This window comes from Squalius cephalus, assembly GCF_949319135.1.
Source record: "Squalius cephalus genome assembly, chromosome: 9".
NCBI lineage: Eukaryota > Metazoa > Chordata > Actinopteri > Cypriniformes > Leuciscidae > Squalius > Squalius cephalus.
This window is the reverse complement of record NC_137130.1, coordinates 29,016,518-29,030,930: the sequence shown is the minus strand read 5'-3', so window position 1 is coordinate 29,030,930 and position 14,413 is coordinate 29,016,518. Positions and strand designations below refer to the sequence as shown.

Genomic DNA, 14,413 nt, shown 5'->3' with positions numbered 1-14,413 from the left:
TTAAGTGATCCGAAAAAAGTGAGGCATATAAGTCTGGCGGTGTACATTTTAAAAAAAAAAGTATTTTCCTATAGATTGCGATGCCACATCAATGGCTGGAAGGCAACCTGCCTGTCAGTGCCAAGTGTGCCGTTTGCGACAAAACATGTGGCAGCGTGCTGCGCTTGCAGGACTGGCGTTGTTTGTGGTGCAAAGCCATGGTAAGAACTACATATCCCAGAATGCCTTATAACTTACTACAGAGAGCTTTTGAACTCTAAAAGCTGTCTGTGCTTGGACAGGTGCACACGGCATGCATGGATATCTACCCCCGCAAATGTCCCCTCGGCCAGTGCAAAGTGTCCATCATCCCCCCTACCGCCCTCAACAGCATTGACTCAGACGGTAAGACTTTACTCTTCACAAGAGCCAGTTCAAGAGTGTATACACATACATATTGATAAATAATAATTTAATATATTATTTTAAATAATATTATTTATGCAGTAGATATACTTTATTTGAATGATAACGATTAAAATGGTCGCATTGTTTATTCATTTTTTATTTTTTTACATTTATTATTATTATTATTATTATGCTATAATCTTAGTAAAATAAGCTGTAAAATAAAATGTCAAGTCAAGTCAAGTCAAAAAAATGTAAAAAATTTTTTAAAACAGGTTGTTCTGTCCACTTATGTTTTTTTTATTCTTTTTTTTTTATTTAAGAGAGTGTATCTATTTTTTCAGTAAATTATTTTTTTGGACTAGGGTGGAAGTTTTGAGTTATGAAGTGTTCAATATTTTCTTAGTACATGAAAACATTTTGTTTCAAAATGTCACTAAAAATGGATGGTTGCCTGCATTCTTATGCATGATCACACTCTGGATATAGTGTATGATTATGAATCAGGGTGTGTATCTGTGTGGTCCTGGTAAACCCTATGTAATGGGGACAAAATGCCCCTACTAAGATGGTAATATCCAAAATCCTTGGCCTTGTGGGGACATTTTTTGGGCCACATGAGGGGAAAATAGCTTATAAATCATAGTGATGTTTTTTGTAAATGTAAAAATGTAGCAAGTTTTCTGTGATGGGTAGGTTTAGGGGTAGGGGATAGAATATACAGTTTGTATAGCATGAAATATCATTATGTACTGTATATGCAATGTCCCCATAAAACATGAAAACGTGTGTGTGTGTGTGAGTGAAGTGGTGGGAGGAGCTCAGGTGGAGGGCTGCTATAGATATAGCTCATTAGCTTTGCTAATTCCCAGGCTGCATGAAGAGCAATATCTTTTTCATTACACCTCTGACATCTTCTGATTTGATCATACAGATAGGATGTTTTTTTTTTCCTTTCCTGAGAGACACTTTGTTCCTTTATTTTTCTTTCCATCTCCCCGGCATGTGTCAGGGCGGTGTGGAAAGTCACTTTCCCTCAGAGCATCTATTCCCGACGCATGTAAACATAACCACCTCTGGTGGACCATGTGCTTGGAAAATTCAAGATGAGAGCAAACAAAAGCACTCTCCCATACCGGCTCTCTCTATCTCTTTCTGCATTATTATCCTGCTTCTGAGGATTCATACCTTGCCTGTTTGCTCAGTCAGCCTGTCTCGGAGCATATGCCACTGATTTCCAGGAAATTGCACATTGCCTTTTATTGACACCTATATGAATGCTATTCAGAGCCACTTCATGCTCAATATCTTGAAGGTTTAAAAAACGCTAAATGACTGTCCAAAAAGCTGAAATATTCTGCTTTCTCAGGTTGTATGGATAGAAACATGTGAATTCAGTTTTTGTGCAACATCCTGTCAATTGAGATGCCGCCTTCTGGTCAATTTTTAAAGGAGTCATAGTGTTCTTTGCATGGAATATTGTGCCATCGACAAAATAGCTTTAATGGCTTTCATTTCAGAAGCTCTTATTTATTTATTTTTATTTTTAGAACTGACTTGGGACCAAAGCACTAGTACTTTTGACACTAGTTATTGCTATAGTTATCATTCTAGGTGTGAACAGGCTTGTCATATATGTCACTGGGCAGTTTGGTTTTCAAACACAGCCATTGATTCATTGATTTTATAATTTTTGGGTCAAGAAAAAGTCGGAGTTTTGCAATACATGTCCTCCTCCCCTACCACGAAATGCTCGCTCTATCTGGGTACGCTTAAATAAACAGTAATGACACTAAAGCCTGGTTTCACAAACAGGGCTTAGATTAAGCCAGGATTAGGCTTTAGTTCAATTAGGACATTTAAGTGTATTTTATAAATGTGCCTTAGAAAAACACATTACTGGTGTGATCTTGAGACAAAACAATGACATGGACATCTTTTAAGATACACTATATTGCCAAAAGTTTTGGGACGTCTGCCTTTACATGCACATGGACTTTAATTGCATCCCATTCTTAATCTTAATAATGGGCAAAAATCTAGCTGTCTATTAATTTATGCTTAAGCCATTTATGACCTTAACTCCGATAAAGGAAAATGGGTTATGCATTTAGATGACCACATGCATTGTTGGCTTATGCGTAAACATGTTGTAATTTGCATGTAAATGCACCCATCAAGTACCAATACTTTTAACAACACTAGTTATCACTAAAGTTATGGTTCTTGGTGTGAACAGCCTTTAAGTTGTTGGACAGCTTGGTTTCAGACACAGCCATTGATTCTGCATTGGTGGTTTTCCGTTTTCCCATGTGTGAAGTCAAATCTTGTGAGAACTGAGGACATTCGCTATTGATCAGAACCTCAAAGCTCCTCTGTCTTTAATTGGCGGAGCACATATCGGATATAGAGATTAGTGGGGGCCAGACAGAAATGTAATGAAAATCAATGGCTGTGAAGTTTCATCTGATCGCTTTGTGGCTCCTGTTAATTGGCTGTTTAAAATAGAAGAAGAGAATGGTGGCAGGATGGACAGATTGAAGACTGTTAAAATGCTAAAGAAGTAGACAGGGATACAGAGAGCATAAGGATGTGATGGGAAAGTAGGAGAGTCCGTCACGTGTAAGGAATCCCCCGCCTCAGTGCTAGGTGGTGAGGAGAGCTGCATCTTAATTCGCTCAGGGCTGCCTTTGGCACGTGCTTGAGCTTCGTGACTCAATTTGCCTCAGCCTGCCTCCAGGAGAGAGAGAGCGAGGGAAAAGAGAGGCAAGGCTTCTGTTAGACTCAGAGGGGTCTACTGACAGACGTCCACCCACGCGCCAATGTCCGCTCGCAGGCACACGGAGAACACGCAAACCCACGCTCGAGGGCAACTGTCAGCGTTACTAACACTCATGCATGCTTAGATCCGTGTATGCAAACACAATGCAATACACACTGATGCATACAGGTACACAGAGGTGAATGCACTGTGCTTGCATGTGCACATGCAAACAATTCCTCAGACGGTCGCAATGGAGAGACAGGAATGTGAAAATCTAAAGGATGCATATGGCGAAGCTCATAAACACAGCGGGTTATTGCTCACAGCTACTGGCATGTTCAGAGACTGTTTACTGCACATGCTGCATGCGTGCACGTGATCACACCGACTGCCAGCACGTTTGGTGACAGCTCCTCATGTCCGGCTCTAATGAAGACAAAGAAATCAAAGTGCTGGATTATTTACACGCTTTAGTACACATCTTTTCCAGCAAAAACGGACTAGGCTGATGGTTTGCTTTTGCTTGTGCTGCAGCTCAAAATTATTTCCACTTCTTTCTCTGTGATTCATGCTTGTCCAGGCATGAAGAAAACTGTTCCTAAGCAACATTGAGTCAACATAAATCTCGGTGTTATCTTTTTTTAGCATTTAGTTCTGGCATTTAGTTCCTGTAGTTTCATTTGTTGGCATGGCACTATTAAAGATTGCCAGGGAACACACAGACTTATTCTGTATAAGCTAAACACGCAAAAACAATACTCACGATTATTTCAGTGTTGGGCGTTAGCATGTTGCTAAGCTAATAATGCAATAGTACTAAGCATTTGTTGTTATTTTACAATAGGTGAATGATGCACAAAAACATTTTTTTTTTTTTTTTTTTCAAAAAACACAGAATCTTCATTTAGCCAAAAACCAAATCCGATATTTTCGGTTGCCGTTTCTTTTACTAAGATAACAATGTGAGGCTCTTAAAGGTGCAGTAAGCGATTTCTGAGAAACACAGTTGATATTTGAAATCGACACCCAAACAAACACTTCCTTCATTGCTCCTCCCCCAAAATGCACAAACATGCTATGCAACACAGGCAATGACTAACAGCTGCCGCATTAGACTGTCCCATTATTATAGCTAATATTACAACAGCTTGGATCTGTGAACCAGCAAAACCAATGTTACTCATGTATCGAGCAGAAACAACACAACCTCTGCATCCGTTTTCAGGCCTTCCCACTCCAGCGCTATTCCAGCTATAAGCTATTCCAATATTAACACGGGTTCTACCTGTTGCCTCATTGTAACCGTCCTTTTTCAATTATATTCTTCTGACCTCTTTGGTAATATTTAAATTTTCAACAGCGTTATTCAGAAATTGCTTACTGCACCTTTAAGTGTTACAACACACATTATAGTAAAATAGTCTAATTAGATTAAACTATTTTTTTAAATAAATGATTAATGTTTATTTATAATCAACTTTTTGCTCGCTTCATCTACTATCTTGGTTTGTTGCAGTGCATTACCTTCTTTACAAATAATGCTGCTTTAGCATTTGGCCAAAACAGGGTATCTACATTTTGAAAAAGCTATTACAGCTAAGAAGTTTATAATCTTTTTCGTTCTTTTCCTGTGACAGGTTTCTGGAAGGCCACCTGTCCCCCATCATGTGCTAGTCCACTCCTCGTGTTTGTCAACTCAAAAAGCGGAGACAACCAAGGGGTAAAATTCCTGCGTCGCTTCAAACAGCTGCTCAATCCCGCTCAGGTCTTTGACCTGGTCAACGGTGGACCTCATTTAGGGTAAGACTTGGATGCCAAAGGTCATGGAGATTGAACTATTGATCACTGTCTTAGAAGCAAATCAGTGCTTTTACTTGTTTTGCTGGTGTTTGGATAGTTGACGTATGATGAGTCCATGCACTTTTTTACAATCAACATCCAGATTTCATATTAAAATGATATGAAATGTAAAGTGTATTTTGTCAGGTCCCATAACCATTTGTGTTATATTTTTATCAATTTTATTAGCCTTTTGGCTCATTTTAATGATCCTACAGTGGGACAAATTAATTTTTAAAAGAACAGATATTCCAGACAGATAAGTCTTAAACAACCGCAGGCATGATTATAAAATAATTATAAAAACTCTGTTTAAAATAGTTTTAGGTTGAATTTAGGATGTCAAGAACCCAATATGTATGTATTTCAGGTCAACTACCCAAACCTTCTCTCACTTGAACCTCCATTTTAACACTCTTTTCTCTTTTAAAGCCTTCGCTTGTTCCAAAAGTTCGATAATTTCCGAATCCTCGTGTGTGGAGGAGATGGAAGCGTTGGCTGGGTTCTGTCTGAAATCGATAAACTAAATCTTCACAAACAGGTGATTGAAAAGTACTCTACTACACCATGTAAAGCTGTCCCTGTAAGGTTAGGACTTGGCACACGAGTGTTGAGCAGATGTTTATGAGGATTTCTTAATGAACCATCTCATGTTGGCAGTGCCAGCTGGGCGTTCTGCCGCTGGGCACCGGAAATGACCTGGCACGGGTGCTTGGTTGGGGGCCGTCGTGCGATGATGACACGCAACTCCCTCAGATACTGGAGAAGCTGGAGAGAGCCAGCACGAAGATGCTGGACAGGTACAGAGCGCACCCTAGCATGTGTCCAGAACTATGTCACATGTATAATATTTGTGTCGTTGGCTACATCTACAGCTGCTGTTCACAGGTGGAGTATAATGACGTATGAGATCAAAATACCTCCCAAACACAGCTGCCCCGTCACACCTGAGGAGGCAGAGGATGGCCAGGTACTAGCAACACATTAACTGCAATGCATACATCTACTTCAGCACCATTAAATGGGTTATTGACATGTCACAGTGTCACATGCTACACTTTATCTAAGACTAGGTGCCGCAAAAATATAACAAAGACAATACATAGCACATCTTTCAGTTGTGTATCAATCACTGTACACAAAAGAAAACATTCAGCACATCCATTGTAGTCCGCTTCGCAAACAAATGACTCTTATAACCTGGTTCTGTTTTTAAAAAGACTCACAAATCAAAAGTTATTTGTTTGAGTTGGTTTAACGACTGAATTGGATGGAGCGAATTAACACCTAAATCACTTGCTGAACCTCAAGCCGTTATTATTAATCAAAATTAAGAGACTGTTACTAATATTTGTAATTGAGATTTAATAAGTTTCTCAAGTTTCTCAAGACTTAATAATCTCAGCAGAATTACTTATTCTGCATCCCTTGAATGCTCATTTATGAAATATTTTGGCTAATTTGATTATGCGTTTTAGCTGCCAGCAACAAATTTTACTATGTGTAAAATCCATTCAGCATAATTTCACTCGGTCAGATTTACAGATGTTAAAATCCAGTCATTTCCATTGGAGTCCAAGTGATCAGGAATTTCACGAGTGCGAAAGATTTCCCCACGCTGCCCTAATGAAAAAAAAAACTATACCAAAATGGATTTAAATACACATATTTCATACTGTATTTAGCATACTACAAATCTATTAACAAATTTACTGACATATCGCTTGAGTCTTACTGATATAAATATTATAATTCAACTTTATTTGGAATACTTCTTTATTGCACAATGCACATTTCTTAATATTAAGCCTAACATGTGTTTTAATGTCACTATTAGTAAGGATAGTATGATCTCTGTATAATATCAGTCTTTAAATGCAAGATATTTAAAGTGAACCTAAAGTATACTTGCAATAGTTCCATTTTAGCACACTCAAATATACTTAAGTATATCTTAAGTATAAAGCTGTCCCTGCTTCATACATTGCTGCACCTTTTTTTTTTTTTATTCAGATTTTTAGAAAATGAGAAAATATTAAATTTTAGAAAATAAAAATATATGGGCTTGCTGATTATTGAATGGTTGTTCATATAATGAGTATGTTCATATAATAATCATGTAAAAAAAAAAATTTAAAAAAAATGCAAATTTCTCCAGAAATGTTACTTTTTTCTCTCTCGCCCAGCTATTGCAATTTATGAATATGAATATGATGTGTGATGAGCATAGGTGGCTTTAGTTACAGATATCTGCTTATGAGGATTCAGTGGCTGCTCATCTCACAAAGATCCTGAACTCAGATCAGCACTCAGTGGTCATATCTTCATCAAAGTGAGTCGTCAGTCTCACACCATACAGTTCCTATTCCACCACTAACAGAACAAACAGAAGCTACTATAAACGCAGAGCTCCTCTCATCCTCTCTCTTCTCCTCCAGGGTATTGTGTGAGACGGTGAAGGAATTTGTGGCCAAAGTTGGGAAGTGTTACGAGAGAAGCAGTGACAGCACTGTGGAAGCTGATGCTCTGGCCCTCAAAGTGAGTCTGTGATGTTTCACATCATGACCTCTGACACTTTTCTAAGTCATTACTCAACAGAAATACGATGAAAATGCAGTACAAACCTATTTATCCCTTTGTTCTCTATCAGCAGTGTACGATTCTGAACGAGAAGCTGGACTCGCTCCTGCAGACGCTGAATTTGGAGGCCCAGGCCATGACGCCCTCAGTCCTCACCACACCACCCATCGTGGAGGAGGAGGTGGAGGAGGAAGAGCTGGACGAAGAGGAAGATCTGAGTGAAGAGTCTATTACGGAGCTGAAGGAGAACGAGACCGAGAAGGGCTCTGCCCATAAGCTCTTCAGACCCCGCGAGCAGCTTGTGCTGAGAGCCAACAGCCTGAAGAAAGCACTCAGACAGATCATCGAGCAGGCGGAGAGAAGTATGATTGTCCAGCTTGTCTTTTGAATAGAAAAGCAACACTTGATCTGTTGCTTACACAATGCTGCTCTGAATATAGACGTCTCCTTAAACGAGTAATCACATGACATGAATTGATTATTTTCAAAGGAATTAGCCATAATTACGTTTAAAGTTGAGTGTTCTTCTTGATCTTCAGGGATTTCTTTTAATTTAAATGGGGGATCAACATGCCTGTCAATAAATCTATAGTTTTTAGCAAAACTCTGTAATACCCAGTCTCTAGGGCTGGGAAATGTGTGTATATATATATATTCCTTTTTTTTTTTTTCTTTTTTTTTTTTTTTTACAAATATACATTTTTGAAAAACACAAATATTTTCATAAATATTCAAACATGAACTAACCATGAGGAATACATTTGTTACTGTATTTGTTAATCTTTGTTAACGTAACGTGCTTTAACTAATGTTAACAAATACAACCTTTGATTTTAATAATGTATTAGTAAATGCTGAAGTTAACATTTACAAAGAATAATAAATGCAGTAAAAGTACAGTAAAAGTAAAATTTATTTGAGTAAAAGTGCAGTTTATTATTAGTTCATGTTAACAAATGTAGTTAACTAGTGTTACCATAATATATATATATTAGGGCTGTCAAACGATTAATCGCGATTAATCGCATCCAAAATAAAAGTTTGTTTTTACATAATATATGTGTGTGTATGGTGTATAATTATTTTCTATATATAAATACACACACATGCATGTATATATTTAAGAAATATTTGCATGTATATACTGTATATATATATTTATATTATATATAATTTATATTATATATAAATATTTTATATATAAATAACAAATTTTTCTTAAATATATACATGCATGTGTGTGTATTTATATATAGAAAATAATTATACACCATACACACACATATATTATGTAAAAACAAACTTTTATTTTGGATGCGATTAATCGCGATTAATCGTTTGACAGCCCTAATATATATATATAATAAAAAAATACATATATAATATTTAAAGAAGATTGTAAAATGTATGCGATGCAGCACACTTTTATGTTAAGAAAATGGTTTGTTTGCCAAATTTGTCTATTAATTTTCACTAAATTAACACGGGTACGTGATATTGGCCCATTTTCATGTATTTTTAATTAAATTTAACAATACTGAGTGATAAAGATCCATATTTACTTCAGTACTTATTTTTTACTAAAAGATTAAGGAATACCACATGGGAACATCCAAGGTTATTTCCTAGTGATGAATCACACAAATCAGAGTTTTGAATTGATACATTGCAAAAGACAGTTACAAGTGATTCATGGAAATAAATTTCTGTTTTAAAGTCAGTGTGAAGTGATATAAGAGTAGTTCTTGATATCAGTCACAAAAAGAGTTGTTTCAGAGCTGGAGCAGTTCACAAGACAAGAAGGGATTGTGAAAACAGTCTAGTGATGTTCACAATGTTGCTTAATGTTATAACTCCTGCAAAATCATGAATATGTATGTAATAGTACCCAGGCCTACTTTATTATATGTGTCCACGTAAAGAAGTGCACGAGTAAGATGGTTGTGTTTCTCTGTGCTGTAGTGGTGGATGAGCAGAACGCTCACACTGAGGAGCAGGAGCTGCAGTCTCCCAATGACTTCAGGAAGGACAGCGAGGACGAAAACAAAGACAACGAGAAGGACGAGGACACTAAAGAACTGGAATCTCTGCCCTGTGAGTTCACACTTTTAAATCTTAGACATGCTGTCGCTGTTATCCGTCTCCTGTGAGACACAAAGTGTTCTTGCTTACCGGCCTTAAAAGCGAAATCCTCCATTGGGTTGCATGTGAATGTGATGGAGCCGTTGAAAAGCGTGCGTGAAAAGGCTATTCTTTCCAAAGAGTGGAATGATGCGCTGTGCACACACAGTATCCACATTTTCTGTATGCTTGGAATACCGAGATGATTTATTATAGTTGCCAAAATGCCAATTATACAGGAGTAACTCTGCACTAGGTACTACTTCACCACAATGCTATTCTCATGACTTGACTTTCCATTACCAGTGTGGGAAAATAAAGGGAAGTAATATTAGTCATGGTTTTAAACATCTCTTTTTAGACTCATTTGATCAGACTGTTAAAAGTCTGTGGTTAGAGTTAGGGGGGTCAGGGCATTTTTGCACAACATTACATACATAACCCGCCACTTGTGTGCAACATAATGAGATTTGCTGTTTGAAATATGTTGTTGGAATAATGCCTACTAACATAAAAAACATAGTAGTCAGTATACAGTACATATGGCACAGTATTCAGTATGTTAATATTCCATTCTGAGCATAACTGTCTTTTCAGCATATTACCCAGCTATCCTGATCTTGCTCTCTATTTAGGATGGATATTGTGTGAATTGAGAATCAGTCCTTGTTTCTGATCTGAAGTATTTGAATGTGTTTGTGTCTGAAAGGGGTAGTGCTGCCCTCTAGTGACACATTTTAGTAAATTTCAATTTTATGTAGCTGTTTAAAAAAAAAAAACAACGCAACATAAATGTTTTTGTAGACATAGGCTTGTAAATGGCTTGTAGACATAATAAAAACACACTACTTTTATTTCTAAAACATTGTATTTTATTAGGTTTTGTTTTTATAAATAAACCCCAAATAGAATAAAAACATTCATCTTAGTTGTTAAAAATATATATTTATTATTATTAATATTATATTCTGGTTTATTTTCTATAAATAAAAAAGGCTTTTAGACACATTAAAACACATTACTCTTAGTTTTTTTTTTTTTTTTTTTTATTACTCTTAAAAACATTCATCTTAGTTGTTAAAAATATATTTATTATTATTATATTAGTTTTTATTTTTATTTTTTATGAATACCCCCCCCCCCCCAAAAAAAGGCTTTTAGACACATTAAAACACATAACTCTTAGCTGTTTAAAAAAACAAATAATCTTTCTTAAAAACATTCATCTTAGTTGTTAAAAATATATTTATTATTATTATATTCGTTTTTTTTTTTTTTTTTATAAATAAACCCCAATAAAAGCCTTTTAGACACATTAAAACACATTACTCTTCGTTGTTTAAAAAACAAATACTTACTCTACAAAAACACATTCATCTTAGTTAAAAATATATTATTATTCTTTTATCTGGGTTTATTGTTCATTAATACACCCTAAAACGTCTTTTAGACACGTTAAAACACATTACTCTTAGTTACAGTTGTTTTTATAAAGCCAGAGTGCTCTGTCAGAGTGACAGATTTGCGCAATTTCCCAATAACACAATCTTTTTCCTTCAGAAGGTTTGGGATTTCCTTACAGCTTACAGACTGTAAGAGTTTATAGCTGTAAATATATCTGTAGGTTTCCCAGAGGATCCCTGCGCTATGTTTCTCTCCATAGAGAACACATCTTTGTTTGCTGGACAGTGGCTCTTCCTGTTTACACAGAGGCCTGCAGTCCGCTCATGTTTCCAGTGAGGCATGAAAGTTGGTCCAGTCCCTCAGGGCCTCCATTTCTCCTGCGTCTCTGAGCTGTTAAGTGGCCTTGATGTGTTTTGGTTTGTTTATGTGGGTTTCGTTCTGCTGAATCTGCTGGATCTGTTTTACGGTGGCTTTTTCACTTCTCGTTGAGCGCCAGTGACCATATGCGCGGGTTATTCTTACATGATGGAAAAAGTTGAGCGTTTACAAAACAGCATTAGATTTTGCTGCGTAATGGACACTTGGGCAGATATTGCTGTGATGAATGAGTCTGTTGTACACATGACTTCATGTTTTTGTACTGTGTTTGTGCTTCTGCAGTGGCTAAGTCACCGTGTTCGCCTCCAGAGAGGCGTATCAGTCGCAGCACGCAGTCCTGCGGCTCCTTTTCCATCACTCCCTTCACCACAAGCAAGGAGAACCTGCCTGTTCTCAACACACGCATCATCTGTCCCGGTACGACCACATGACATTACCCCATGTGACAACTGACCAGAAAACTGAGACCATGAGGCCATGTTAAAGGGATAGCTCACCCCAAAATGACATTTCTGGCATCATTTCCTCACCCTCATGTAGTTCCAAACCTGTATGACTTTTGATTTTCCACTAAACACAAAGGGAGATGTTAGGTACAATTTCTGAGCTGCTCTTTTCCATACAGTGAAAGTGAATTAGTGACCCATGCTTTTGAAAGAATTCATAAAAGTCCAAATGTGCTTAATTGCATGGAATGCATCTTTAAAAATATTTAACACTTCAAATTAACACACTTAAGTACACTTTGCAATAATGTCAATTTAAAAGTTTCACTATAAAGTGCATTTTAAATCATTGTTTAAAAAAAACTTTTTTCGCTTTAACAGAGTACGCTTATGATGTGTTGACATTAAAGTTCATGTAAATTACTCGATTATCATTTTAGTTGTAGTGTGTTATTTGATATTACATTTAAAGTTCATATATTATATATATATATACATCATTACAAATGTGCAATTACAAATATATTTAAGTAAATGACACACAGTACAGTAGATATTACACTAAAGTATATTTTAGTTCACCATAAATGTTTGTAAGTATATCCGGCTGTATACTTTAACCATATTTCAAAGACGATAGAAGTAAATATAAAATTACAAATAAAGATGTACTTAAGTCATACTTAAGTGGGTGAAAAAGCAGCCTAAAGTTCAACTAATTGCATTTAAAATAAATGTAAAATATAATACATTTTCATTTAATTGAAATTAACGTTTGCAAAATCAATACATTCAGTTTGCACTTAAGTATATTATTTTAAAGTATATATTTCATAATAAGTACACTTTCCCTTGGTTTCACAAACAAGGCTTAAGCTTAGTCCCAGACTAAAATGCATGTTTTAGCTCTTTTAACTGAAAGCAACTTGCACTGACATATTTTAAAATATCTCAATGCCATTGTTTTGTCTCTAGATGCATAACAGTAATGTTTTTTTTTTCTTAGGCAAGTTTATAAAAGCACTTACTGAAAAGCACTGAACAAAATTATAAACGCAACACTTTTGTTTTTGCCCCCATTTTTCATGATCTGAACTCTTTTTCTTTGTAAACAAAAGGCCTATTTCTCTCAAATATTGTTCACAAATCTGTCTAAATCTGTGTTAGTGAGCACTTCTCCTTTGCCGAGATGATCCATCCACCTCACAGGTGTGGCATATCAAGATACTGATTAGACAGCATGATTATTGCACAGGTGTGCCTCACTAACACAGATTTAAACAGATTTGTGAACAATATTTGAGAGAAATAGGCCTTTTGTGTACATAGAAAAAGTCTTAGATCTTTGAGTTCAGCTCATGAAAAATGGGGGCAAAAACAAAAGTGTTGCGTCTATAATTTTGTTCAGTGTAAATGACTAATTGAACTAAGGCCCAATCCTAGCTTAATCTAAGCCCTTGCCTCTGAAACCAGGCCTAAAAGTACTAATAGTGTACATATTTTTTACAAGAAAAGGTTTCTGTGAGGAATTTAGATTTTTATTTCCTGAAAATAATGTACATAATAAACCTACATTTCAGTCTGTTCCTCACACACCTCAGACATTTGGAATATAGTGCAATGTAAGTCATAGGGACCATTTTTCTTGTACTTTTGAGGTTTTGTTCTCTGGAAAAGAACAGCATCAACATTCTGTCAAAAATCTTCTTTTTAGTTTCACTAACAAAATAACGTTATAAAGGGTTAGAACATCATGAGGGTGAGTAAATCATGACAGAACTTATGGTTTGCTGATTCTTGTTTGAGTGTACTGAAATGTCCCGTTGATCTTTTGGTTGGTCTTCAGGTCTGCGGGCTGGTCTTGCTGCCTCCATCGCTGGAAGCTCCATTATCAGTAAGATGCTGCTTGCCAACATAGATCCATTTGGTGCCACTCCCTTCATCGATCCAGACCTGGACTCATTGTAAGAGCTTCACTTTCCTTTTTCTTGTTGAAGTTTATCTTAAAGATATTCGCAAATCTTACATGAGTGTTTTTTTCTTACAGAGAGGGCTATTTGGAGAAGTGTGTGATGAATAACTACTTTGGGATTGGCTTAGATGCAAAGATCTCACTGGAGTTCAACAACAAACGTGAGGAGCACCCAGAGAAATGCAGGTAGTTCAAGATTCCAGCACAGTCTTCTTTCGTGTACTGCATTTAGCTAAAACACCTTTGGCATGGACTCAGTGGCTGACTGGTATTTCTCTGACAATCCAGAAGTCGTACCAAAAACATGATGTGGTACGGAGTTCTGGGGACGAAAGAGCTTCTGCAGCGGACCTATAAAAACTTGGAGCAGAAAGTTCAGCTAGAGGTGAGCTGAATGAAAGGCATTTTCAACTAATGACATACAACTTGAAAAAGTAACGACAACAACACAAAAAATAATACCTGGCCACGCCCAAAATGGCTAAACACTAAGTTTTTAATTGTCTGAACCACAAATTATTG

General features: G+C 36.5%; 1 protein-coding gene across 12 annotated transcripts in view; it reads left to right on the top strand.

Annotated features, from left to right (window-relative positions):
• The window catches only part of dgkh (diacylglycerol kinase, eta), a 101,146-nt gene that overhangs the window by 65,556 nt on the left and 21,177 nt on the right, over positions 1–14,413 (top strand). For 9 of the 12 annotated variants that reach the window (XM_079880702.1, XM_079880697.1, XM_079880706.1 and 6 more), the window contains 14 exons: positions 75–200; positions 282–384; positions 4,789–4,951; positions 5,423–5,531; positions 5,651–5,790; positions 5,879–5,960; positions 7,231–7,322; positions 7,429–7,528; positions 7,641–7,932; positions 9,533–9,664; positions 11,756–11,890; positions 13,766–13,883; positions 13,967–14,077; positions 14,180–14,276. In XM_079880702.1, coding sequence (XP_079736828.1) covers positions 75–200; positions 282–384; positions 4,789–4,951; positions 5,423–5,531; positions 5,651–5,790; positions 5,879–5,960; positions 7,231–7,322; positions 7,429–7,528; positions 7,641–7,932; positions 9,533–9,664; positions 11,756–11,890; positions 13,766–13,883; positions 13,967–14,077; positions 14,180–14,276 — 1,800 coding nt within the window. The remainder of the gene's footprint in view (positions 1–74; positions 201–281; positions 385–4,788; positions 4,952–5,422; positions 5,532–5,650; positions 5,791–5,878; positions 5,961–7,230; positions 7,323–7,428; positions 7,529–7,640; positions 7,933–9,532; positions 9,665–11,755; positions 11,891–13,765; positions 13,884–13,966; positions 14,078–14,179; positions 14,277–14,413) is intronic. The other 3 variants (XM_079880703.1, XM_079880701.1, XM_079880705.1) reach the window with 1 other exon arrangement.